This window comes from Strongylocentrotus purpuratus, unplaced genomic scaffold, assembly GCF_000002235.5.
Source record: "Strongylocentrotus purpuratus isolate Spur 01 unplaced genomic scaffold, Spur_5.0 spur5_scaffold_13, whole genome shotgun sequence".
In the NCBI taxonomy this organism is placed as follows: Eukaryota; Metazoa; Echinodermata; class Echinoidea; order Camarodonta; family Strongylocentrotidae; genus Strongylocentrotus; species Strongylocentrotus purpuratus.
In genome coordinates, this window is record NW_022145598.1 from 27,430,873 (window position 1) to 27,458,796 (window position 27,924).

Consider the following 27,924-nt stretch of genomic DNA (forward strand, 5'->3'; position numbering starts at 1 on the left):
AGTTAGCTGACAATGTTTGATAACGATGATCACGACAGCCTAATTTACAGACTGAAAAAGTTTTTTAAAATTTATTTCCAATTAAAAATGAGTTGAAAGGGTCTGGAGAACACAAACTACACCCTGCTCTACACATGCCCATATGAAGACAGGGAAAGAGAAGGGTTAGTCTAAATATGTATATAGTCCAGACCCAATTAAGCTCATTTTCATTAGATGAAAATACCCGCACATCTCAATCAATTAATAGTATTACGAAGGCGAGTATCCATCACAGAGATTAAGGTTGCTCTTACTGTCAAATAATTAATCAATTAAAAAATACAAAAGTCTCTTTCTCTGGAGGCTGAGCTACGGTTACTACCACTTCAAAAACACAAAAAACAGAATAAATTCGCCCCATCATTTCCTATGCATTTCACTATGGTCCTTAGTATGTACATAAACATACAATTAAAGAAACAAGACATACATATTGGTAATGCAAGTTAATCATTTGGAGCAGAATACACAAAAATTACTACAATTGCTAGCCTGTGGAATGGTCCTTTTCAGCTCTTCATTTTCACAAATTATTTAAAGATATCTACTAATAACATTACATGATATGCATTTATTTTATCCACTCTCCCTCTCTCTCTCTCCATACACATTTTTGTTTACAAGTAGTCAATTTCATATTCTATGCTAAACACCTACAATATCTACTGTATTCATGTGGTATTTTTTGTTAGTTGTTTCTGAAGACACTATTATACGATAACCCCAGCTTTGGGGTTGGTTTATCAGATCGTCCTTGTTTTCACGAAGTGACGGTAGTGAGGAAAATCGTAACGCAAAGTGAATGCAATTTGTTTTCACTACCGTCACTTCGTGAAAACAGCGACGAGATGTGTGGCAAATTGTAGCATTTTTTTCCCTATACAATCTGTACAATAAAATTAAAGTGCACATGTAAGTACATGTAATAGTATGATGACATGGTTATTCAGAAAAACTTATGTGCATTCATAAATGCACATATGACAAGCTACGTTGAATTTCATTGCAATTGAGTCAATTTTACAGGCTCTAGTATTAGTGCTTAGCAAACGTACAAAATGACTACAAATACAGCGATTTTAGGCTTTTACACATTTGTAAAACGGCTTAGAACAATATTAATCGTACCTGATCATCTATGGCTTTGTATGCATTTGTTTTACTTTGGATTTGACAAAGATAGAAGCAGGAAAACATACTGTTAATTGAAACCTATATAGGTACAATGTATATGCAATTGCATGCTACCATATTCCTCTATCGTTTGTAAATTTGCATTTGAGCATGCTACAACACCATAGCTTCATATCTTTTGTTGATTATCCCCATTTGGTCACCTGTATCGATGTTGCCATAACAGATAAACCTCCCGCAACTATCAAGGAACATTGAGCGACATATCTCATAACCATCAGACTTGTGTTTATCAAAGGAAATACTTCATTATAACTTGTCTTTACTAATTCAGTTGTTAAATCTCATTATTGTTATTTTACCATTACCAATCCCATTGCTATGCATAGATATTTGCCCTTTATCCATTTGTTATTTAACCCTACAACCTCGTTCACATTTGATGCAATAAGCCACCTCAAAAAACAGCTGCAACAAATGGCATATTTCTCCATGATTTAAAAAAGCGTTAACTTCCAGACTTGTCCAGATAAGCACAAGTCACTTAGATCTCAGCAAGGCATTTGTTGCGCACAGCTTTTCTACCCTCAATTGCTATTCATTTGCATGTAAAATGATTTATACTTGCCGCAGCAGCGCTTTGACCCAGTCTAACCCATCACGTGTGAACAAGGCCCAAGCCCATTCCAAATACACATCATACAGAAATTAGATTAGTCCCACGTGGGTTCAGAAACTTGGCAAACTGCATTAACTTTTGTTCAAAGTCACTTGTACTGTACACGTATGCACCATTTATATTTTTTGACCCACCACTACTTATACACATACACCGATACACCTACATGCATTCTGTTGAGGAGTGGAATAATAATTGGAAAATAACTCAAGTGTACAATACATACATATATCATAATAATAATTAACTTAATTATAATTGCTTAAAATCATTCCATATATAGGCAAAGAGAAGGTATTTTGTACATAAATTCAGCTCTTTTTGAGGTTTTTCTTTTTTCATTTGTTTTTTGTTTGTTTGAGAACTACCTAACTACCACGTGTCGTGAAGACTGCCTTTCGACTTAGAAAAACAAATTTTCATACAGGTTAGAATTTCTATTTAGAGGGCCAACAAGTCTCTTAATGCACTACAGCTGGAAAACAGTAAATAATGGGCCAAATAAACTGTTATCAAAAAGAAAAATAATGAAGCATACATCGGCAAAGTTGATTATGGCTATTCACAAATTTCCTGTAGTTATGAATTCAATAAGTTGCCCCTGAATCTCAAACTTGAAACCCCTGTCAGTACATGTACTTACAGAAATGATCAACTATTTCAAGTTCCATTGATGATATAATGTCATTATTGCCTGTAATTTCTTTTAATATCTGAAATTCAGTTTAGTAATTAGATATATCGATAGTAAATAATTCTTCGATTTATATTACCAGATTTATGTTGCATGCCTTTGATAAGGGCATCACTGCATAAAAACAGATGTACATGTACTACTGCTAATTGATGTGCTCCCATTATTTGTATCATACACTATCCAATACTTTTACATCCTATTCTAGGGACATTGGTCATGTGAGTGCATTGCAATGGACTTACTTCTGCCACAAGTGGGCGCATTTACATTTGTGTGAATTTGTGAAGCTGAAGTGGGGAAGTTAGCATTTCTGTGTCATCATTGCCGGGGGAAGACTTTACACTACATCTAACATCGTGAGGCTTACATCTACATTGTGCAAAGCTCTGATTTATACGGAGGCTGATCATCGCATTGATTAGAATATTACACCTTGCACAATTCAAATCTTTAGTATTTATCACAACCACTACAGAGAGCCTATGTCTATCCTAGCGCTATTCTTTAGCTCCGTTCACACGTGGCCGAGTAAGCCGCCTCAAAAACGTCACTGCAGCAAAATGAAACGCCATAAGCACTGCATGCTTAACATTCCTGTATCTTAAAGCACATAAGGAAGCATGCACAGGGGCACATAGCTACTGTTTCTACATCCCTCATCGTAAATCATTTACATGTAAAATTCTTGCGCTTTGAAGCATGATTTAGTATTTTTGAGGCGGTTTAGAGCGTCCAGTATGAACGAAGCTTGACATGAAACCACAAGTACACTTTTATCAGCTTTGCCATAATGTTTACACGCTCCATAAGACACACAATGATAGTATTATTATATCATTATATCTTCATTAAATTCTTTGTTTTTTTCATCTATACAAAATCAGCTCATCTGTTCCCTCTCTAAGGTTTAAAAAAAAGAATCATAAGCAGTGTTCTAATTTCGTCAAACCCTACTTTTAAAATGATACAAAGTCAAACTAATGCACAGTAGAAAATCACTCATGCAAATAAAATAAAACAATAAATAACAGAAATTACGGCAAACAACACAAAAGGGAAATGAATTGCCACGGGTTTGTACACGTACCGACATTGCGACCATTGATCTACAATGATTTAAACTCAGAGATTGAGAAAATTTACGATCTTCTCAGACGCTCTGTCAATCGATTTGGTGATCGCATCATAACAGTAATGATAAGTACATTGTATCACTTTCCAATTGGTCCTTTTTTATGCAACTGCTCTTCAATTTCTTTCCTCTCTTCCTTTCTTTCCGACGATCTAGCTTCCAATGCAATGGAGAGAATCTTATGTTCAATACTCTCAAAACGGATTTATATCATTGCTTTAATAATGCACATTCAAAAAGTGTGAATTTGTTATTTTGGACTTTTGAAAGAAAAGCAAGGCAATTTACCTGGAGAGGACAATTTCTGTATCATTTTCCTTTGTATTGCATGATCTGAACAATATATCAATTAAAGAAGAAAATAGCCTGAATAACATTTCTTTTGTAAGTTGTTTGTCAACTCTAAGGACGAACTATTATTATTATTATTATTAATATCTATAGCAATTGAAATTCAGTAGGTACTTTAATAATTTAGCTGCTTGAACACCACATGAGGCAATTGAACTATAAAGAAATATATTGACCAAACATCTTAGACGCAATTTCGTCTTTCACTTGGTTTGCAAGATTCACGGTACATTAATGCAAATATATCAGAAATTGCCATGTACATACTGGTCTTGGTCTATCCAACTATCTTGAACATGTGTTCTTAGAATTACTTGTTGCTAGTTCAGGTAATCCTTTATCAGGGTTCTACAGAGACGTGCTCTAATTAAAATACAAGCGTGATAATCGATTTGACGTTAGAGCCATAAGGCTTTAAATCAGCATTTGCATTTTCAGCTGCTTATCTCAATCACTTTCGTAGGATTCTGTTAATTCGACGAGTCAACAATCTTACTCTACAATGCCTTACAAAATTCCATGAGATTTTCTTTTTAAGGTGAGCCATAAAAACTTGTGCAACTTATTACATGTGTATGGACAACTGTCATAGCTCAAAATTCTATTTGGTAGCATAACATGCCATTTCTGAGTTTGGAATTAAATTTTCATATCCTGAAGGGTTCCTTGCCAAATTAAGTTTGATTAAATAAATGAAAATATATATCCCTTTAATATGAGAGAAATTTCTGAACAGAAATTATTTATCATTAGGTGAAAGTTACTGATGAATATAATCATTAGTGTTATAATACAAATATAATTCAAATAAATTTATCCTTTCTTGCTGTTAAAGTGACACATGTAGATGTGTGTCAAGAGAAAGTGAGTTAAAATTCCATTACAAAGAGCCGGAGTGTTCATTTCATTAGTCGTTAAGACGGATAATCAATTCAAGCCTGCAAAACACAGCTGGCATCAAATTCCCTTTTGATAATTTCTACTAGGGTTCTCTATCTAAAAGCGCTGCTTGGTGCCCCTACGCTGGATCCCAAACAGGCCTTGGATATCATTCAGGTCTTCATCGACGGAAGGAAGAAATAAAAAATGAGATAAACAAGAGAGAATAGGAATATTTGTTATTATATTACAAAGAAAGCATCATCGTTGATTCAATAAAAAGTTCTTTGACGTGTGTCGCTCGGTCTTGTTTTACCACAATGCGAGGACATATTCATTGAAGCTAGATGAACAGGGGGTGAGGGGGGCGTCGAGTCGTCGGCTCCCCCTCGCTCTTAAGGACAACATTTCGATCCAGAACTGCTTCCCTCTTTCATATCGGGTTTGACGACGCCGGGTGAGCCTGTATCCCTCTGAGGGTACTGTAGGACAAAGAAAAGACAAGATAGAGACAGATGAACAAAATGTTAGATTGTTTCATCAAGAACATACAATTTTCTAGTTTTAAAATGATCTACAGACAGTTGCAATTAATACATGACTGTAATTCCTGAACTTCCGCGTTCAACACAATATCCCAAATCACACTTATCTTTTTGAGTGCATATCATATAACACTCATCAGTCATGATTTTTGACACTTTCAACAATAAGAATTGGTAAATATTTACTACATCCAAGGCAAATTTAATTTTATTCAGTAGTAAAAGATTGAGTATGCAACATATTTATCCTAAATGATGAACAGATATCTTTATTTTTAAAGATATCTGCTGCTAATGTAAAGATGGCCTATTCGGTGTCTCCACACCCTAAAGGGCTGAACACACCAGATGTGCTCTATATGGTGCATAGTCTGACTTGACTTTGTTTACCCTTGAGGTTCATGCATGCAAAACCTGTCATAAGAAGACAATACAGAGGTTTCCGCATTCAGTTTATCCAGCCTTTTAAGAGCCAGTTCCACCTTAACAATAACGATAGCAATGAATTGTTCGCTTGCAGTTCATATGAAAAAAGCCACTGGAAATCATTGTTGTGTGTACCACCTCATTGATTCCTGATAATGAGCCCAATAAATAACCCTTTTGGGGAACGCTCTACTGGCCATTTCCTTATGGCAAGTACAAATATCAATATCTGCAAGCCAAACGGATTCACTTTTTTTCTTGCAACAGCCAATTTCAACTATGTTTGATTGACAGAGCCAACAATTATGTAGTTTTCATAATCTTCAAATGGGACCTTTCTTAAAGGTAATACAAAGTTTTGGGAAATTTTGAAAAATGGGTGGAAAGTGATTCTCTCCATTTTGATATATTTGGATGCCCCTGTGGATGTATTAAACGCACTAGAAAATTTAGCCCCTTAAACACTTCTGTTTTCGAGAAAAATTGAATATAAAGATTTACCGGTGCTCCCGGTAAATTTTGATAAATTTCAAATAGCGCTTATGGCCGTACAATGGTAGCGGCGACCATGAAAATCTCAGAATATGTAATATAATTTCTGAACAGAAATAGCTAAACGGTCGATTTCAGTCAATAAACAATATTTGATAGCTTAATTAATATCTTGAACTTGAGAGTGAGCTATACATCATAAAGTCTTTATTATTTACAATTTCATAACTTTAGACTCGATTTCGACCGCGACAACGATCACTGAATATTGTAGGATCGCATAAGTTCATTTGAACCAAATTCATGTCCCCATACCAAAACTTTGTATCACCTTTAAAGATGCAATAGGAGTGGGCTCTCATGAGGAATTTGACACCTTTCTGGTGTTTACCCATATATCACATATCACATAAGGCCTGTCTTCATCTGCTCGAGTATGCCAAATAACCCGCTGTTTCCAGACTCAGGATATTATCCCGAAGCCCGAAATTGCGTCTCCACCACCAGACCGATACGCTCATCACAAACTAGCTCGGACGGTAGCAAATTAGCCCAAATTTCCCGGTTATTGCAACAGAGGGCTGATGAAAATGTAAATTAACTGGCTAATTTGCGATTGGGATAGGCCTTTAGTTCAATGTTGTTATCTTTACATGGAATCAGCCCTTTAGATCTTACCTTCTTTAGGATGTCTGCTGCCAGTGTCATGAAAGCCTGTTCAACGTTGATGTTTGCCTTAGCACTCGTCTCCATGAATTTGATTCCGTTCTCCTTTGCAATCTGGACAACAAAACAAAAACAAAAATTACAATCAAATAAAAGCTTACGTTATCATACTCCAACATGGACTGTTGTCGTGTTGCGCTCGCCCTATCAGCTGAGAAAATACACCCTCAACGCTAGAATAGAGACATTCCTTGCCTTTCATTTGTACCTTTTTTTTATGGGTTTATTTTCAGGGGGCCGAGCGATCTGTATGGGATGTGTGTAAATCTAAAGGGAGGACGTGATGATTGAAAAATAAAAGATATTTAAAAAAACAGACAGAATCTAGACTAACTCATACAATGCCGTACAACTTGAAGGCTGAATTCATGAAGGTGAAATCGACCAAACCCTGCTTTACTTAGTTGTTATGAGAAGTTTCATTCCCTTCTCCTTTGCAATTTGTTTAGTCAATGAGAATGATTTCATGCTATTCAACCAAGATGCAACCTTATTCTTAAAATTCTATTAGCCTAAATTCTTGTCACGGGACTATGAACTTGAAAACTAAGCATGTCTTAACTTGGAACTAGGCTCCAGAAATTGGATCGTGTTCTCTATTGCAATCTGAATAGTCAAAATGAATGCTTCATTAGGCCACTCTACACAACCCGAACAACATTTTGAAAAATGATTGATTTATTTCTACTGCTATTTACACTCCTGGAAAAACCCATTAAAAAACATAAGTATTTGCTCATTACGATTTTTAGGGTGAGTAATGCACAACTTGTGCAACTTTTTGCTGCTCTGCATGTGATCACACGTTAGTGGGGAGAGTCACGTGACCAAAAACCAGAATCATTCACACATGTTTCGAGAGTGGGCATTAACACTACAAAAAATAGGTGAAATTTCTGCCATCACACTCTAGAGGTGGATTTCACAATTTCGTTTTTTTGTCGTGTTTGCGGTAGCTGCCTTGCAACTTCAGACGAAACACTTGAATGTGAGAAAAATTAATGATTTTTTGCTTGCAGTGGAAATGCAGCTATTGTGAAGAGGTAATTTTGAGATAACAAGGATAGAACAAAATCATCTAAAATGCATATCGTCCGTTGTACAGACAAATAATATTTATTTTAGTGAGGGAAGTCATATATCATAAAAATGACATGAAGTTGAACATTCCCTCATACAATGTTTGATAAACATAATCTCCCATTATTCACATAAGAACTGCCCAATTGCATTTAGTACCAGTATGTATTTTGTCTCCTGTTCTTGTTTTCAGCCCTACCTGTAGCTTAAAGATTGCAGTGTATATATTTGCAATGTCACACTCACACCCCACCCATTTACAAAAACACAGAGAAGTGTTTACACTACAATTTATTTCTACATTCGGCCAATCTCAGCCCATCAAATGTAAATAGTGGTCAAGCCCGGTCTGGTCACAGATTAAATGGTCATCTCTTTTCAATATCTTTGGAAGACAATACAATAACAGGCTATCCACAATGGTCTGTTGTATTGGCATACATTTTTTCAAGGTATCATCACTTATTTTTTAGGTTGTGTCCAAGCTAAAATGATATGATAGATAGTGAAAGAATTGTCAGGATTAGTACACATTTTGTACTCCTCTTAGTGACCTTTTAACTAGTCCAGTCACCAGGTTACAGGTGCACACCTATATGCTAATTCAACCATAGTGACAACTGCATTCTACCATGAGATTTATCTCAAATGGTGGCAGTGTCCCCTCTCAAGTTTCTGGTAGTGTCCTCCTTCTTCTCACCCTCTCTTCGCTGATCATTCTCTATCTTCTGCTCCAGGGGGGTGTTGCACAAAGATCCGAAGTTGAACTTATCTCCAAGTTGGACTTAAAAATTATGGAAAGCCGTTAGCAACTTTGAAAATATCTTGTAAAAGTTATTTTAAAAGGCATAAAATGTTAATTCAAATCTTTCATATTTTCTATTATCAAGGAGATTTCATGTTCTTGATGTGGAATTTATGAAAAATCTAAAATACTTAAATTTTTGCTTTTGAAATATTTCATTATGAGGCTACAAATGACTCTCCATAATATTTAAGTCCAACTTAGAGTTAAATTCGACTTAGGATCTTTGTGAAACACCCCCCAGGCCTTGATTATACTCTGAGGTTCTTACATGCAGATGCCCTCTCGTTCAGTTCAGTTCAGTTCAGTTTATTAATATCATCATTTCGCAGCCTGGGCTGAATTGCATGACAATTTACAATTAAAAACATATCATATTTCTTTCACAATTGTTTCAAATATACTACTAGTTAAAATACCATATAATTAACAAAGACAATGAATTGTCATCAATAGTTAGATCACTTTCTAGTGACAATTCACAATATTAGCATTAAGAATAATTCAATGTAAATATATATACAACAACAATATTTGCATTAATAATATTATCTAATTTGGTTTTGCATCATTCAGTAGAGATTGGGTAAATAAGTCATTGATAAGGTATTTGAGTGCTTAATTGAACAAAAAATAACCTTGTTGATACCTGTAATGCTATGCGTAATACCCATGTTCATGCTTCGGTAATCAATTATGCCCCTGGAAATATAATTATATGAGAAATATGTTCTGATTTCAAAATATATATCGATAATAATAATTAAATAAATAGTGACACCGGTTTCGTCAAAAAGAGTTAGGCGTACATTGTTCTCTATTCACCCCTTTTATACAACCTTGGCATTATTCATTTAGGCAAGTTGTCAGAAATGGAATGGAGCTATTCTGATATCTTTTTGTCCTGGCATTGATAGATTTGTACGTTCGGCTGGTCCTGAGCTGCATGGAATGAGTTGTGTCGTTGAGAGGGAACACATTCGAGTATATATGGGAACGTACACATGCTTCGGCAAACTTTGTACATAGGTCATGCCTTCTTTCTTCTAATGTTTCTATTGAAGCTTCTTTGAGAGCAGTTGTGTAAGTGAGTTCAGCTCCAAGTACAATCCTCATCGCCCTCTTTTGGATTTTTTCCAGTGCACTAGTCTGCAGCTTTGTGAGTCCAGGGTGCCACACCGGTGCTGCGTATTCCAGAGCTGGCCGGACGTAGGACTTGTATACGGCAACTAGATCTTCTCGTGGGATTCGAAATCTCTTCAGTCTGCTCAGTATATGTACCCGTTTCTTGCTCTTCGACATCATTTCTTTGACTTGTTTGTCCCATTTTAGGTCACCTTGAACCCAGACACCGAGGATTTTCGTTTCATTGACCACCTCCAAAACATTCGGGTCTAGAGATATGTCTGGGGGTGCTGGTTTGGTTCTCTTGAAGCAAAACTGCAGTTGTTTACATTTAGCTGCATTTAGTTTCAAGTAGTTTTGGTCAGCCCATTGCACCAGGTCGTTGACAGCTTCCTGCAGGTGAGAAGGCTCATTGACGGTCTTGGTCTCGCCGATACTAAGATCGTCTACATACTTCCATGTATGCAACTCTGTCGACTCCAGTGCGTCATTGATGACTGCTAGAAAGGCTAGGGGGCCGATCTTTGTTCCTTGGGGAACGCCACAGGTTAGTTTCTTCCAGGAGGAGATAGCGCTTTGGTATTTTACTCTCTGGTGCCTATTCGTTAAAAAGTCGGCGATCCACGGGATGATTTCCGGACGGACTCCCATATTTAAGAGCTTAGTTACAACCACGGTGTGGTCTACCGTGTCGAACGCCTTCGAGAAATCTGTGACCACAAGATTTCCTACAAAATCCTGTTTGTCTGATTCCTTGTAGAATTGATTCATCATTTCAATCAAACAGTGTGTGGTTGATGAGCCTTTGAGGCTTCCATACTGATGTCGTTCAATATTTGACCCCATGTCATGTTGGATCCATTTAGCCACGAATCCCTCACAAACTTTCGCACATTGGGATGTTAGTGACACAGGCCTGAGTTTTGTGATGACAGGAGGTTTCTCTTTTGGCACGGGAACAACATCTGCGTCTTTCCAGATCTGAGGGACCTTGCCTTCCCTGAGAGAGGAGTTGAAAATGTCTGTCATGGGTATGCTGATCTCGCAAGCAAATTCCTTGAGAACTCTGTTTGGCAAGTCATCAGGGCCGATGGCTTTCTTAATGTTGATCCTGTTCAGCTCCCAATACATCTCCCACACTTTGACCTGTGGAGGCTCTAGAGAAGGAAGATATGTCGGAAGGTCGGAAGTACTTAGAGGCAGTCGACCCTGTGATGTAGATGAAAATTCCTGGTTAATGGCATTAGCTATTTCCTCATCACTGGCTTCAGGGAGCGTTGGCACAGATATAGGAGAGCGTTCTTTGATCTTATTGGCGAGGAGCTGAATGCCACTATGCCACTTCGAGGGGTCTGAAGATCTTAGCCCTGCTAAGGAGTTGTCATAGAAGTTCTCCTGAGCCTGTTTGATTTGGTTGCTGGCCAATTTCTTGTAGCGCTTCCATTCGGTTAAGGAACCTTGGGCAAACGCTTCCTGACGCATCTTGATGGTTTCTTTCACTCGTGCGGTCATCCAAGGCTTGTCAGCACTGTGCAGTTTGACTGATCTACGAGGAAAGTATTTATTTACTGCTCCTTGGATCAATGTATAAAAAGCGTTTGCTTTTGATTCCGTTTCTGGTACGGAAAGGACTTCCTGCCAAGATTGGGATGTAACCCACCTTCCAAACTCGTGGATCCCTTGATATGTCATTGGACGTGATGTTTTCTTGAGTACCTTGTTGGGAGCCTTTGTTCTATTCTTTGCAGTCCATATCACCGTGTTATGGTCACTCATTCCCAGAGGAGACTCAATGGCGGCTGACATGTAGTGTTTTTTCATATTGGTCAATATCAAATCAAGAATCGCCTCACCTCTAGTTGGCTTATCTACCATTTGTTTGAGTCCATGTACTCTCAACAAAGGGTCTACATCTACCCGGTTAAAATCTCCCAAAATAACAAATCCACAGTCTACATACATAGTGCCTAAAACATCAATTGAATTGGTTATGTGATCAATCAGGGCTGTGTGATGAGGGGATCCTGGTGGGATATACACTACACATACAATGATACTTGATATACATCTAGGTAATCTATGCGGTCGTATCCTCAACCAGACACATTCAAATTCATATTCAGAAGGAACATATATCATGGTAAGGGGAAATATCGGTATATCTTTCTGAACATACAATGCTACTCCCCCACCACGCCGTGTATGGCGATAATCCGTGAATGTCAAGTAATTATTTATCGACAACTGTTCATCTGATATATCAGGCGTTTGCCATGTCTCAGTTATAGCTGCTATGTCAATGTGTCTATTGTTCAGTATAACACCAAGTTCATCCGTTTTGTACACAATCGATCTAGCGTTCGTCATGAGAAAACTTGGCAGAGCGTGATGGGCTGCTTTCTTCGCTGGTTCTACATCGATGGAGACCAGTGTCCTCGGCCGACATTCATGCTGCTTGTCATCATTGTCCGTCCGATTCCCAGTCACAATGCTAATACTCCGTCGAAGATTTCGCCCTCCTCGTTTTCCCCGCCTCGTTTTTGTTCGTGCTAATCCAAGCTGTTTGATCAATTGTTGTGTGTCTCGATTGAGAGTAAACGTTCTGTTATTCAAAGCTCGGAGTTGATCTCTAGTATACACCACAGAGCGTGAAAGTGAACACGCCCCTGTGCATTCACGTAGTTTTCCATCCATGTTGGGCACAAATGACAATTCTCCAACACAAATTTTCACCAAACAGTAAGCAATGTAAATTGCCAACAATGTGTTTGCCACTATTGTTACTCTGATGAAGATCATTTTCACGTCCAATATCACACTCCTTGCTTTGAAAAACTATATTCTCAGTTGGTCATTCATTCATATACTCAAACATGAATCTTCAGTTACTATCATCTCAAATGTCCGGATTAGGGTGAGATTATCCACTCAATCCTATAGTCAAATAATCATATATGTCTGAGCTGTATCCATTCACTTCAAAACTCGTTTTTGATCACAGTTTGTTGACATTTACTCACCAAGCAATGTTTGGGGCCACAATAGCTAAACAATTCAAGATCTATCCGTGAGACCATATGTCGTTCACAATCACTCCACTAGCGGGAACTGCTGGCTTGGGTCAGCGGCAAAAGACCGTTCCGAAGAGTAACGCTGGAATTTGTAATCAGAGTGCTCAAAGCCGGGGCTCGAAGTTCAAACAAAATGCAGCATTCAGCAGTCTCCTTTCAAAAACACATCATCTAACCTTAGTTCTCAGGTATGGAATGAAACATAAACAGGTATATATGTTTCCAAAAGTGGAAAGAACTTGCGAAAAACGTGAAAATGTTAGAGAGATTTTGACCCTTGCTGCTGTCATGAAGCGCATCGAATCTCGAGGGTAGGCCGAATGACATGATCCATATTTTGAAGATATAGTGAAGAAAGAAAGCTGCAAGATTTGTCTTGATGGGGAGGATGCTCGCGACAAGATAGCAAACACTGTTTATGATCAGTAGCCCTTACTACAATCTTCCTTCCGGTACTTACCGTCTCTCCCCTGTCCTTGTTGATCATCCTCTTGTCATCCATGTCGCATTTGTTGCCTAGTAACATCTTCTCTACATCTTCATTCGCATGCTGCGGGTGGAAATCAGAAAAGAAAAGAGGCATGTTATTTGTGTTCTGCACATGTCTAGGCTAACTAACAGTTATCCCTACATATAGCTAGAGAGTAGGGCTGCGACGAGTAGTCAAATGCTCGAGTACCCGCTTTTCGGCGATGGACTTGGGATACTGCTCCAGTCAGCAGTGGTATGGTGGGGGCAAAAAAAAAAAATCATAAATAAACAAAATCAAATAAAAAAATTTAAAAAAAAAAAAATTATAAAAAAACATGGCGTCTGAATATTCAAGTATTCACTTGTAAGTAAAGCCTGGGAGTGTACTCGGGTACCTCATTACACTGTTGTGCACAGCCTTACTAGAGAGGTCACCTAACATTTGCTCCGACATAATTTGCGCACCTATTATTTCATAAAAGATAAAGGGGTAAGTTTAAGGTTGCACTTAAGTTTAAGGTGAGTTTTGAGCTTTGGTTTAGGGTTAGGTTTAGGGTTAGGTTTATCATTGGGGTCATAACACCCTACTGGCCAGGCTCCAAGGCTTGAATATGGGCTCTGAGATTCTTAAATGTGCAACCTGATCCTTATTTTGAAGATATGGTGAAGAAAGAAAGCAGTAAGGTTTGTCTAGATGAGGATGCTCCAGACAAAAAGAAAAGGAGGGAGAGAATGTCACCATGGCGCGCCAATGTCAGTCACCCCTCGAAAGTGGAAAAATGCTGACTTTTTATAAATGATGATGATGAAGATGCAAGTGTTTGTCCGGGGTTGAAGCTACAAAATTCATTTAGTTTAGGAAACCGCCCACAGTGCATACGCACGAAAATGCGTTGTAGAACTGCTAGAGAGTATCTGGTCTCGACCCTCCCATGCACTGACTGTAAAACAAGTTACATATATTCCATCGGTTCCTCATTTTAAAAAGTTCTAAACTGGTCCTTTAAACTTTTTAGAGGATGTGGAGTGCGCGACTTCCATGAGAAAATGTTACAAGTATATATTCAGCTTGCAACAGCTCCTACAGTTTTCTCATAAATCATTTGAAACAAAGGTCTTGTTGATAAGAAACACCATTAGTCTCTGTGGGAAATAAGACAGGAAGTATTACTTCAGAAAATATCAATAATCCTATTCTGTTACATAAAGAGTAGATTGATATTTTCTGTTTACAAAAAATAATCTTACATTCATACATGTATGTATAGATGCTAATACCATAAAGGCAATCCATTTTTATAGGTATTCATACTTCTTGGGAACCCAGCAAATACAAGTACATGTATAGTAGTAGTTTGCATGATTAAACTCTCAAACACATGCAGATTTATGCTATTGGATAATTCACTGAAATGTTGTCCCATTTTATACCATCATTTTTAAAAAATTCTAAAAATTCTAAAACTTTCAACCCGACCCTATCCAAAAATAATAGCCCTTCATATATCCTACCCAGGCTGATCCTACCATCTTCACTTACTTCTTGAATGTTCCTTAGCCACTTTGCGATGTTGTCGAAGGTCTTCTCTTGCGTGATGTCGTAGACGAGCATGATGCCCATGGCCCCTCTGTAGTAGGATGTGGTAATCGTGTGAAATCGCTCCTGTCCGGCCGTGTCCCATATTTGTAATTTGATCTTCTTACCATTGAGTTCTACCGTTTTAATCTTGAAATCAATACCTAGAGAAAGAGATAGAATATACAAGAAATGGAATATTGCGTTAGTACATGAACTGTTACTTGTCTCAAAGCAGGACTGCACTACTTGTAGTTACATGTTCACTGTACTTGCGCCCTCTATACAGCCAACAATGCCAAAGCGGTACCCGTTGATACCCCATGGTCCCCTTTTTCTTATGTAAACTGAGAGCTGATTTGATGAGATAACCACCTGCCAGTGACCATGCAGGGAGGTCTAATCCCTCCTGACCAAACTAGTGCAGATAGGCTTTAAGTATTGAATCCCTTGTAAAAGTAAAAACAAGAAAAAAATATACATTTTAGGTTCATATGAAATCCGATAACGTAAAGTTTAGGGTACGGTTTAAAGCTTTGAGTTCATCATGTATTTATGGATCATGCGGACGCACACATGATTATGAATTACTCAGTTATAAACCTTGAGATTTCTTATGGTTATTAATGCCATATATAACCACAAGCCGTGAGAGTTCTCACTTGAAGTTAAGCGATGTGCGGTTTGCAAGTAAAATGATTGCTTGCCCAGCTTGTAGTTTTAACTTTGAATACTTGTTGTTTTGGTCCTGTGTGAACCCTCAGTGGACTTTAAAAGGAGAGGGTAGTCAGGCCATATTTCGCAGACACCAGACTTTTGGTGGAAATACCCGTATCTGGATACCTACCCTCTGGACATCCAGCCCCCCCCCCCCCCAATAACCACCCCCAGTCAACTACACCCGAGGACAAGTACCCCCCAAAGACGACTACCTCCCGGACAACTACCCCCCAGACAACTACTCCCTAGTATAGTTGTCCGGGGGGGGGGGGGGGGGGGTAGTTGTCCTGGAGGATCGTTATCGTAGGGGGTAGTTGACTGGGGGTGGTTATCTGGGGGTGGATGTCCAGGGTGTAGGTGTCCTAGAAACGGAAATTCCATTTACGTGTGTACAGTAGGCGCACACCAAACCCACAGGCCTATCAAGAATTACCCCCTAGTCTCTTGGAGAGTCTTTTGGTGAGGGGAATGCAAGGCATCATGTCAGGCCTTTAGGTCATAAAACTGAAGGCTAATCTTGGTGATTGACAACACCTCTTAATATTGATTAAACACCTGAACGAACAGTGTCATACTCCCCATGAGACCACTTCTGGGTGTCTTTAAAGGTACTATGTCCCATTTGCAGGCCCAAAAAATGAAAAAGTTAAATTCCAACTGCATTTGAAAGATAATACTTATTTAGAACTTCCCTAAAAAAGGTGGGGCTTGAAAATGTCTTCAAGTGGGAAAATAATGACTATTAGTTGTCAAATCGACTTTAGGGCTATAGAGCCCAAAAGTAATAGTCTTGATTTTCAGACAATTGTACCGAATGGTCATACGTTTTATGCTGCGCAAAGATTCAATCACTTTAATCTTGGTCATCACAAGAAGTGGGTTATTGATGTAGACAAATGCTCATGTACCCTTTACAACTCTTTTCATGTATGTTATTACCAAAGAACAAAAAAGCCAGTCAGTCACTCAATAGTGTCTGACAGTGAAGTCTAGCAAGTAAACGGGTTTTCTTGCATAATTTGAATATGAGGACACTGCTAACGTTTAAATTTCATAGATAGGACATACATGACATATTCATAATTCCTGCAAAGTTCTACAGAATTAGAGGTTGGCTGCAAAAGGGACATAGTACCTTTAAAGGATCATCATACATACCTTTACAACCAAATAAAAAAGAAAGTTTTGGAAAATTCCAAGTTTGCACTCTGTATTTATTTATTCCCTGTATTCTTTACACCTGTATCAAGTACATATATGGATAAGGAAAGTCCACAAAAAGGCTTTTGTAACATTGTGAAAAAGTGGACTTAAAATATTTGAACAAGTGTACATGTTTGCACTACTCACAAGACTAGGATTAGGAAATTCCAATAGAAGTAAATGCAAATACGTTCTTTGCCAGAAAATATTATTTTCTCAAAGTTGTACATCTTCAATTATACTATTATAACCTGTACAATGTATGACCCATTTAATCCATATTGATTTCCTTTCTACATGTAATGCACTATCCTTGCATGTGTATGATGACTACAGTACGGTAGTTAATAATAGGAAAGTACATGTATAGATTCAAGCAAGCTCCTTTTGGAGATCTTTCACTCTTTTGAAAAAGCTCAATTTTGCAGAAACAAACCCACAATAGGTGCATTCAAACATAGAGAAAAGGCGAGGTTTGGACCTCGCTTTTGGCGAACCTGTGAATTGGTTTAATCGGATATACCAATTTGAGGGTTGCAAATTCAATGAGGGCAAGGATGGCTTATTTTGAGTGAATTAACCAAAATAACAATGATAAAAAGAGTGCTACTCCGGTGTTAAATAACTATTATATCATACACTGTACATTACATTACATGTATTGGCCTTCCTTGTAGTACATACATGTATAATGTATACATAATGCTACATGTACAGTACATGTATAAGACTTTGAGAACGGTGTATTTTAAAAACTTATACATGTACAGGTACATGTATGGAGTAAGTTACACCTTCACTAGTGAAGGTGTAACTTACTCCAGGGTGGAGAGAGGCAGTTAGAAAAAACATGCTGTATCTTAGGTGGTGACAGCACATCAAAAGGTCCAGATTTTTAAACTAAAAACTTATTTATATTAGGGTTTTCATTAGAGAAAAAGATTTTCTTTTCTGAAGTGATAAACTAGCCTACAGGAATCGTATGACAATGTAACAGCATGAGGTATGAGAAGAACATCAAAATCAGAATTAAAATAAATCAAACAAATACACAAATTTGCATGGAGTTTTCAAGTCCTTAATCTATAAAAGTTACAAAGGGGGGTGTGTGGTCTCTTGAAATGACCAGCAAATACTTTATTCTTTTCTTCAAAAATCCATTATGTAAAAGGGGAAGAAAACTGATTTTTGTAACAATCTTGGTAAAAATTGCTTGTCAGATTTCATTTGAAATAAAATGATGAGGCTGAAAGCAAATAAATATTTGTTTGATTTTCGATAGCACTCACAGCTCTCATACCTGTATTCTTGCACAAATTTACTCACCAATACCTCACTCAATTGTCCTTTTCTTGATGGGCAATTTTCAATAAAAAAAAAAGAGAGAAAAAAAGAAAAAAGAAAAAGAAAATGGACACTCCAGGAACATACATACATGTACAAAGGTTACTTCAATGAATCCTAGGGCAAACTGCCCATTCAATTGCCCCTGCGCCATTTGAGCCTTGCTCTTACCAATAGTGGTTTGATAGTCTCTGTAGGGGGACGCCCTCCCCGTCGAGAAGATGGTGATGAGGGCAGTTTTGCCCACATAGCTGTCACCTATGACCAACACCTTGAAGATGTAGTCGTACACGTCTCCTGACGGCATCCAGGAACGACGCAACGAGCTCTCGATCACAATCTTGTCCAGGTAGTTCCCATTTTCCATTTGGTTTTCTAGAGGTGGCCCACGCCACTGTCATTGTTATACACAGCTTCAACAATCCATCGCACACCTTTTGGGAAGTTTTTAAACGAAAGCACAATAACGGAGGACAGGTAATCCTGGATTAATACTTGAGGTGAATTGTTTTCCTTTGGCGATGGGAATCCTTTTATGTCCAGTTTCAAGTCCAGAAGTACCTCATGCTCAAATCTTTCACAATGAGAGTAAGGTGAATGCCACTTCTGCTACTTCCAGCCTGTATCTAAATGGATAAGTGATATATTACAAACCCATCAAAGCTCAAAAGGTCCAGTTTCAAGTCCAGAAGTCTACATGTACGTCTACGCTAGTACTCGTCAAAAGCCTTTTCAGCAACTTAATGAGCGCCAGTACCTCAAGCTCAAATCTTTCACAATAAAAGTAAGGTGGAAGTCACTTCTGCTACGGTACTTCCAGCCTGTATCTAAATAGATAAGTGATATTTTACAAACCCATCAAAGCACTACCTGCAAAACGATTGTTAAAAGGATCTGCCAAGAAGTTACTCAGAACTCCAAAAGAACAGTGTCAGGCAATGATTTTAAGGACTATCAAATTCAGGGAGATATGAACTTGAAGAACACTTGACCACCAGTACGCTGTAGTTGTAGATTGAAAACCACCCACAAGCATAATTCTGAAGAGTCCCAAAGCTAACACAAAATGAAGTGTATGGTGCTACACAAAATCTACATGTACAGAAAGTCTCTTCTAATTTTGATGCAGTCCTCAGCTCAGCTTAGAAAGTTCCAATGGCTATTAAAGGTAAATGCATCTTTAGAAAATCCACATCAATTAATGTAAAAGTAACTGTCGATCTTGAAGCAATGTAAAAAGTTCAAAAGTTCCATATCCTATCTAGACAGAAGCAAATAAAAGGAGCTTCACACAATCATCGATACATTCCTCTTCAAATCTTGTTGAAAACTTCAGAAGTTCAATTTATCACACACAAAGGCAACTGCATGGGACTACGCAGAAATATTCATGCCATTCTCATCCAAGCTTGTCCCAAAAACGATCATAAGCATTTCCAATCCGATCAAATTAAAAGTGAATTTGTAGACTCACACCAGACAAAGTACTGATCTTGCACATTGGCAGTACCCTCCTGTGCTTCAGAGCTGAGTTCAGTAACAGTGTAAGAACAAAAACTATTGAACCCAACAACACCTCTACCAGTACCTTTCATGTATTACATGTATTCTCCCCTGTACAACAAGAGCCCTTCCTTTCTGTCAGATGCCAAACAGGTAAAGCATGCATCACTGAACATACAGTAAGCCACTGGATATGTAGATCACAACCTTCCCGCTGGAGTTAGAGCAAGAGGTCACGTCATTTAGACCCAAACTTCACAAGTGCATGCCCCAGTAATTTGTTCCCAAATCCAGGGCGGGGCAGTGGTGTCTGAACAACAAATACTGAACGAAATTCTCGATCAGACTCTGTATGGGCATTTAAATGGGGGCAGTTATGGAGGTAAGGAAATGTACACTATATATTTCTTGGTTGGAGGTAACCAGTGCTGTAGGTTCTGGCAAATTATCTGTACCATACAATGGACCAAACACAAAATGGAGGCCTGCACATGACAGTGAAAACAATATACAGCTCCCCTACCCCCCCCCCCCAAAAAAAAAATGCCAATAAGCAATACTCCAGCAGGTGACCTACATGTACTTGTCAATACAGAAATAGGAAACCTTTTAAAAAAGTCAAAGTTGGTGGGAAAAAGGCCTACCGGTAAATCAAATACAATTTCTGCCAAAAGGTTGTAAGGCAGAAAAGTCTTTTTCAAACTGAAAGTACTCCTCAAAAAAAATCATTTGTAAAAATTTACCTTGATCTTCAAGCAAATACATGCCCTTCATTTACATGTCAAATAGAGCCTAGTATAAAGGCTATACATGTAGATCAGAGCAAGAGCAAAAACAAAAAAAAACAAAAAACAAGCGATTCCAATTCCATTTTTCTGCAATGCTTATTGTTTAAACACCTCTATTTGTTTCACTGCTGTAGTGTAGTGACACTGATAAATAGCTTCTCCCTTTACCAGAAGTGTGCATTGTTCCTTTGACCAAATAAAGCAAATGAGAAATTAAGCTCCTTGAATTTGCAAATGATCTCTTCAAAATTAGTTTCATAAAAAAGGAGAATACACAATGTACCTTCATATTTCATAGATGCTATGACCTTTTCACTTGTGTACTCCCCTTTCTGCTTACAATGATTCTTCAACGTTTCTTACAGTATGTCTATACAAGTTTTGATTAATCTTTCTCTGGTCTGAATGGGCTTGTAGCTTCACAACATGATGCTTACATCAAGTTCCCATCACATGCATGACCTTTGACCCTAACCCTTGGAGAACTCAGAGGGAGGGCCCAAGCACATGTAAACATGACAATTTTAAATAATATTCGGGTCAAAAGAAACATCCTGGAAAGTGGAAATCCTTTCAAAATGGCTGCTTCTTTTGCAATTTTAAATATAGGTGTGAATAGTAAATCTGTTGAAACTTGAAACCCAAGTTGCCTACAGAGGAAAACACATACTTGGGTAAATTCATTCTAAATTTATTTTTGTTATAATTTTGAATTAATTTGTTTTTAATTTTGAAATGTAGACTTGAAGCTTTCATTAAAGGTAAAGACCAGTAATGGTCATGCGATTGCATTGTGAAAGAAACGTTGTGGAATCGATCAGAAAAGGTTGATCATTTAGCATACATGTATAAGTATCGGTGTGAACTGCAAGGTTCTGGAATCATCAAAATGATAAGAAATTTGGCCCAGTCTTCGTAAAGTTACAAGCACTGTACACATAAAGATGTATATGGGACTACGCACACGTGCGCGACACGTGCGTTTATCTCTCACAGACCATGTAGCTAAACTAATTTACCAAATATATCAATTAGTAGGCGGTTTCCCGGCAAATTTTTTATCATCATGTACATTTGTATTAGTCAAAACATATTCTTTCACATAATTGGTAATAAGAGCTTCCATTTCATTTCTTGAAATTAGGGCATTTCCAATACTGGTCTTTACCTTTAAACCATAACCCATGTTGCCAACAGCCTCTGTAAGGGCAGTATTATGAACAGGATTTACCATCAGCAGCGTTATCTTTCCATGAAAAACACTTTGGGCCTTGCCTCGATTATGGAAATTTGCATTACCAAAAGTATGCTAAAGGTGCCTTGAATTCATGCTCCATTGTAGGTTCTACTCAAATTGACCTTGTCATGCCTCAGCAGTTTCTCTAAATAATAACTCTGATAGTCCTGTTGTTTTTGGTACAAAAAAAGGGTTATTCATCTAATGCAACAGATATAGTTATGTATGTGGACAATGGAAAAAGTCTGACCAAGTGTACAGTACGTGTCAGAGAAATAAATGGAGTGTTCAATGAAAAAGGCGTACTCAAGTCCAGGAGAGCGTTTCACAAAGACTAAGATCGACTTTAAGCTGGACTTAACTATGGCAGGCCGTTCATGCCACTGTTTGCTCTCACCATTATGATCTTTACATAATGCTTTTCCTTCAATAATGAATCATCAACAAATGTAAATTGTGACCATGATTTGTACGTCCCTTGAGAGACCAATGCCAGTAAAATGGTGAGAGCAAACAGTGGCATGAACGGCCTGCCATAGTTAAGTCCAACTTAAAGTCGATCTCAGTCTTTGTGAAACCCTCTCCTGGTCTAAATGTAAATATGCACAATGACAAGAATGAGATATATGCATTCTTCCTCTGTCCAAATACGAATGGCTGTTCAAATACCTGTCCATGGCATACCCATCAAATCATCAAGAAAATACCTTGGTGATGAGATGATGCTTACTATCAACTTTGCTGGTCAACAATGCAAGCACCAACCCTGCCCATCCCAAACAAACAAGTACATGTTGATAGTATTAAAGTGTACCGGTACCACTCACGTTAAAAAGATAACTTGCATAGATAGCAAGAATTAATAAAATCAATCTAAAACAAAAATTACCTGCAATTTATTGGCTTACTATGGGTTAATCAGATGCATTTTAGTGGGCCTATTCTTGTAATCTGTAAATCAAACTTTAAATGATGGGGAGGGGGGGGGGGGGGATCAGGAATGGTGAAATACCATTGAAGGTAACCAGCCATATACTAATCTAGACTTCCAATAATGGCATGCAGTCAGGATTGAACTTTATTACAATGTAAGCATACCAAGGAGTTACCATCCACACCATTACACAATACTATAATGCAGTATAGGTATACACTGTAGGCACAATGGCCCGAATTCACAAAGGAGGTTTGTCGACAAACCTTGGTTTTCGTACGTCATATGACGCGTTTTATGCGTTTTTTACAAACCTGGTTTGTAAAGAACAAAAGGAGGTTTGGCGAAACAAAAGGAGGTTTGAGCTCAAACCTGGCTTTGTGAATTCGGGCCAAAGACTTCAAGATTTGATGATTAAAGTCTAAAGTGACAAATAAGATTGTAGAATTTCTGTTATTCCACACAGGTCTACACATGCTCTCTGTTACTAATTTATTTCAGTTCATGCATGTTACCTCGAAAACCCTGGTTACCATTTGATTCACATGCAATGCAAAATAGCATTTCCATTGATGGAATCCACTTTGCCTTCATGCATTGTTGCTATGTCTGTCAAGCCTCTGACAAGCTTTTAATTGTCGAGGGAAACCTTTCTGCAAAAAATATCCAGTTTCAACAATACCACTGAAGGATGAATGTATTTCACCACCCCTTCTTCCCTAGTGTCATCAGCCTGTGACATTAACTTCCGGCATCTACTAGACCAGCCCCTCACCCTTACGCAGTTCAAAAGGGGGCTAGAAGAAAACACACTAAAGCCAGTGGGGACAGAACGCAGGGAAACTTTTTACTTGCACCAGTAGGCCTACACTATTTAGTTATTGATTATTATAAGGACAGTTTCGCAACAACACCCTGCATACAGCACAAAAGCACCTCACAAAGAAGGAAACTGCTCTATATAAGAGGCTGGTACTCTACTGAAAGAAGGAAAAGAAGAACTACACCGTATGCATTAAATTAGGAATAGGTCTATAACTTCTGGAGAAAAAAAAAAATCCACGTATGGATTCATCCCATACTACCATACAATGCCATTATTTAAACAAGAGTGCAAGAATTCTTCAGACTTGTTGCTTTCCTCAGTCCTCAGTACAGCAGATGATGTGTACAACTGTACATAGAGTATCTTCTGATCACCATTGCAATAAGAGATTGTCAAACCCGCAATGAACGTGACTACAGAGCTGAGTACAGACAGACAATGCTGCTATCAATACAATGTAGGTCACACTCATGTAATGTACAAACGTACATTTACTTCAAAATATTTAACAATGATGCACACGTACACCTGTAGACGTCAAATCCATGATTAACTTGCAAACAAATGATTTACAACACACAATGCCAACTTCACAAGGAAGTGCAAAATTTCTCTGGTTTTTATCACTCCTCAGAACAACAAACTTACATGTAAATGTACAATGCCAATTCAAAATTCAAATTGCAAGATAAATGTACATGTACTGTATGCAGATGCAAAAACAGGACTATATTAGACTCCACGCCAACTTCATTTCTAAAAACAAAACAATGCCAACTTCTCACCAAAAAACTCAAAATAAAATCCTCTGATTTGTATTACTCCTCAGTAACAAATGATCATCCAACTGAATACCACTTCCAAGTCAAGCTCTCAAATTTGAAGATATAGGTGAGGAAAGAACATGGCTCATCTTTACAGAAATTCAAATGAAACAATGATTATCTCCCATTGATGTACATAATGCCACTCCACAATTCTAAATTTCAAGATTGAGAATTGAGGGGACGCAAAATCATGGCCATTACACAAATTTACAAACAGTCACGTAGTGTAGATGAGCACTGAATCCACTTTATGATACCCTGATTCAAGATGTAGCCGACACAAAATAATGGCTTCAATACTCCAACACACGATCATGTAACAAAGCAGCTTCAAGTCATGTACATACATGTACTGTACATGTAGAAGATGATGGAGGCCTACATGCATGTAAGGTAGATCTCCAATGAATAACCAATGACATCATCAACAAAACGTATTCATATCAGTACTGCACAACGCACGTGAGAAACTACACATGAATACCCAACCTGACACAAAAGCTAGGCTGAAGTCTCTTTCAATAAGGCTTACATAACAACTCGGTGATCACGAACAAAAGATTAGACCAAGAGCTAGGTCTGTATTAGTTCACTGCACAATGAATACATGTACATGTATGTGTTGGATTGATTTTTGGCCCAACTGCTAAGAAGTCTGTTCATGTATGTACATTAGGCCGACATGTAAATTGTATACTTGTGTGTGGAACAACCAGAGGACTTTATGTGCATGTAGATATATTTACTATTTAGTCATATCTGAGGGACTTGGTGATTGAAGATTAATGCCTCACCAAAGGGGTATGACTACAAGCTTATCAACCTAGCTTGGAACCCTGGACCTACTGCTTCTGGTGCAAGTGTTCTTCCCCAGAGCCATCAAGTCTCTACGCATGCAAAACAGATTATGTAATGATATGCATGACCTCTTTTTTTTTTGGGGGGGGGGCAGCTTTTTGAGCTGAAACACAAAAACCTGTTTATTTTTTATTTTTGTTTTAATTAATACATTTTTTTGTAGTTGCATATCAGAGTCTTTGGACTTGTGCCACCCTTAACTCCCAGCAAACCCTGGATCTGCCACTGTAATGAGCTAAAGCATTAAAATGGCAACTTAGGGTAACAAGGGAGAATCCAGTTTTCCATGAAGAAAAAAAATTGTTTCAAATATACACAAAGCTAAAACTTTTGGAAATTCAAAAGAAACTTCTTTATGTATAAAATTGTGTGGATAAAAAAATATTAAGATACAAAGGGTGAAAAAAAAGGGTATAAAAACTTCACAAGCCATTGCTCAATAACATGAATTGGGACTTAAAAAAATTATTATAACACTGAGCATCCACAGTGTACATGTAACTGTATAACCTACATAAGCAAATACAGAGATACACTGTACCACCTCAATTTACCATAGTTAAAGGACAAGTCCACTCGAAAAATAACTCACTTTCAATAAAAGCAGAAAAATCAGACAAACCAATCAAAAAAAGTTTGAGCAAAATCGGACAACTAATAAGAATGTTATGAAGTTTTGAAAAAGTATATAAAACTATGGAACAATGAGAATCACAACACAAATTGCCAAGATGGTTATCAGTTTGTGACGTCATGTCCTCACAACTTATCAATTGCTTTATATAGTTTCATCCCATTAAATTCCCTTTTTATCCCCCAAAACTTGATTTCCCCATGCCTTTGCCCAGGTTATATGATTTGTATCATTGCGTGCATGACATTTCCCAGATTTTTTTATGAATTTTGAAGAATTGATACTATTTTCTGAATATTGTATTTCACAATTATTGATTTTTATATAAATTGTTTATCAAAATTCATTTTTTCATGATTTAACTGGACAAAAATTACTCTTCATTTGTGCATCCACACAAAAACATATTACTAACAATCTAACTTGGATGCTGGTGTGAAGAAATAAAATTCTTAGGGTGAAAATAGAAAATTTATATGATCAATATAAAGAAAATAATTAGTGGATAGTGAGGACCATACGTCACAGACTCATGAGTGAGTTGCCAATTTGTGTAGTGGTTTTCAAAGTTTTTCATGTCATTACAAATTCATAAATTTCTTATTAGTTATCCGATTTTGCTCAAACTTTTTTTGATTGGTTTGTCTGATTTTTCTAGTTCTATTGAAAATAGGTTATTTTTGGAGTGGACTTGGGCTTTAAGTACTAAATATTTGTACTAAATTATCCAGAATGTTCTCTTCACAAGGAGGAGATTAATCATCAAAAGTGAGTTTCATTATTAAATACAAAAGAAAATTGTAAAACAAAACATGGTATCATGTTGTTTAATAACAGGGGTGATAGTGAGCACTAAAAAAAAAATAGGTTTTTTGTTTTCCCCTCAACCACGCCCCACTTGAGTAAAAAAAAAAAAAGACGATTCGCGGGGAAAAAATGGCATCTAACAACATTCCCCCGTTTCGAGTAAGAAAATTGAGACAAACTTGGGAAAATTGGGGGGAAAATTGGGGGAAAAATAGGGAAGAATAGAGATAATAAGAGGGAAATCGGGAAAATCAGGATAAAATAGGGAAGGAAAAAAAAATTGTTAAAAAAAAAAAAAAAAAAAAAAAAAAAAATCGGGAAACCGATTTAAATCGGGTTTTTTTTTTTTTTTTTTTTTTTAAATCGGGAAGAAAAAAAAAATCGGGAAAAAATCGGGAAAAATAAAAAAAAATCGGGAAACCGATTTAAATCGGGTTTTTATCAGGCCTGAATAATCATTATCCTAGGGGTATAACATCCAACTTTTTCATCCCAGTGATTTTCAAAGACATCATGGACAGAATGAAAGAAGCTCAAAACCAAAAGTTGTTTGGCGCCCTCTCTCTCAATATGCAAGATAGTTCCTCTTATAGATCATTTCTCAACAGATCATGATGGGAATACCAGCACGTACTGTACATGTATGTACAAGCAGTGTACATGTACATGACATGTTCATGTTCCAAGAAAACTTGAGTTAGAACTGTTTACTTTCTTCTTAATACCAGGCTTGAGGAACAAACTTAAGTCAAATAAAGCTATAATCTTATTTCAACAACACCACCAAAAAACAAAAACATAATCAGAAGAAAAGGGGAATTAAACCTGCAAGTTTGCCTATCTGGAAGCAGAAAGAATCAGAGGAAAAAAAAGTACATTAACCAAAATTATCAGAAAATTATGATAAAAATCACTGGAATAAAATTAAAATCCTTATACTTTGATCAGACAAAAAAAAAGATATATTCATGCATGAACTTTTGAATTTCGTTTTTTGATTACTGACATGTAC

At 37.4% G+C, this 27,924-nt stretch overlaps 1 protein-coding gene across 4 annotated transcripts in view; it reads right to left on the reverse strand.

Moving 5' to 3' along the window:
* Window positions 1-1,179: 1,179 nt before the first annotated feature.
* The window catches only part of LOC373419 (rab10 GTPase homolog SUrab10), a 33,685-nt gene continuing 6,940 nt past the window's right edge, over window positions 1,180-27,924 (reverse strand). The window contains exons 1-6 of one of the 4 annotated variants that reach the window (XM_783840.5): window positions 24,829-25,031; window positions 18,670-19,124; window positions 15,196-15,395; window positions 13,645-13,734; window positions 7,056-7,157; window positions 1,180-5,396 (exon numbers count right to left, since the gene is read on the reverse strand). In XM_783840.5, the coding sequence (XP_788933.2) occupies window positions 5,310-5,396; window positions 7,056-7,157; window positions 13,645-13,734; window positions 15,196-15,395; window positions 18,670-18,865 (675 nt within the window). In that variant the 5' untranslated portion in view covers window positions 18,866-19,124; window positions 24,829-25,031 and the 3' untranslated portion in view covers window positions 1,180-5,309. Of the gene's footprint in view, window positions 5,397-7,055; window positions 7,158-13,644; window positions 13,735-15,195; window positions 15,396-18,669; window positions 19,615-24,828; window positions 25,032-27,924 lie in introns of those variants that run through there. The other 3 variants (XM_030983276.1, XM_030983277.1, XM_003725041.3) reach the window with 3 other exon arrangements.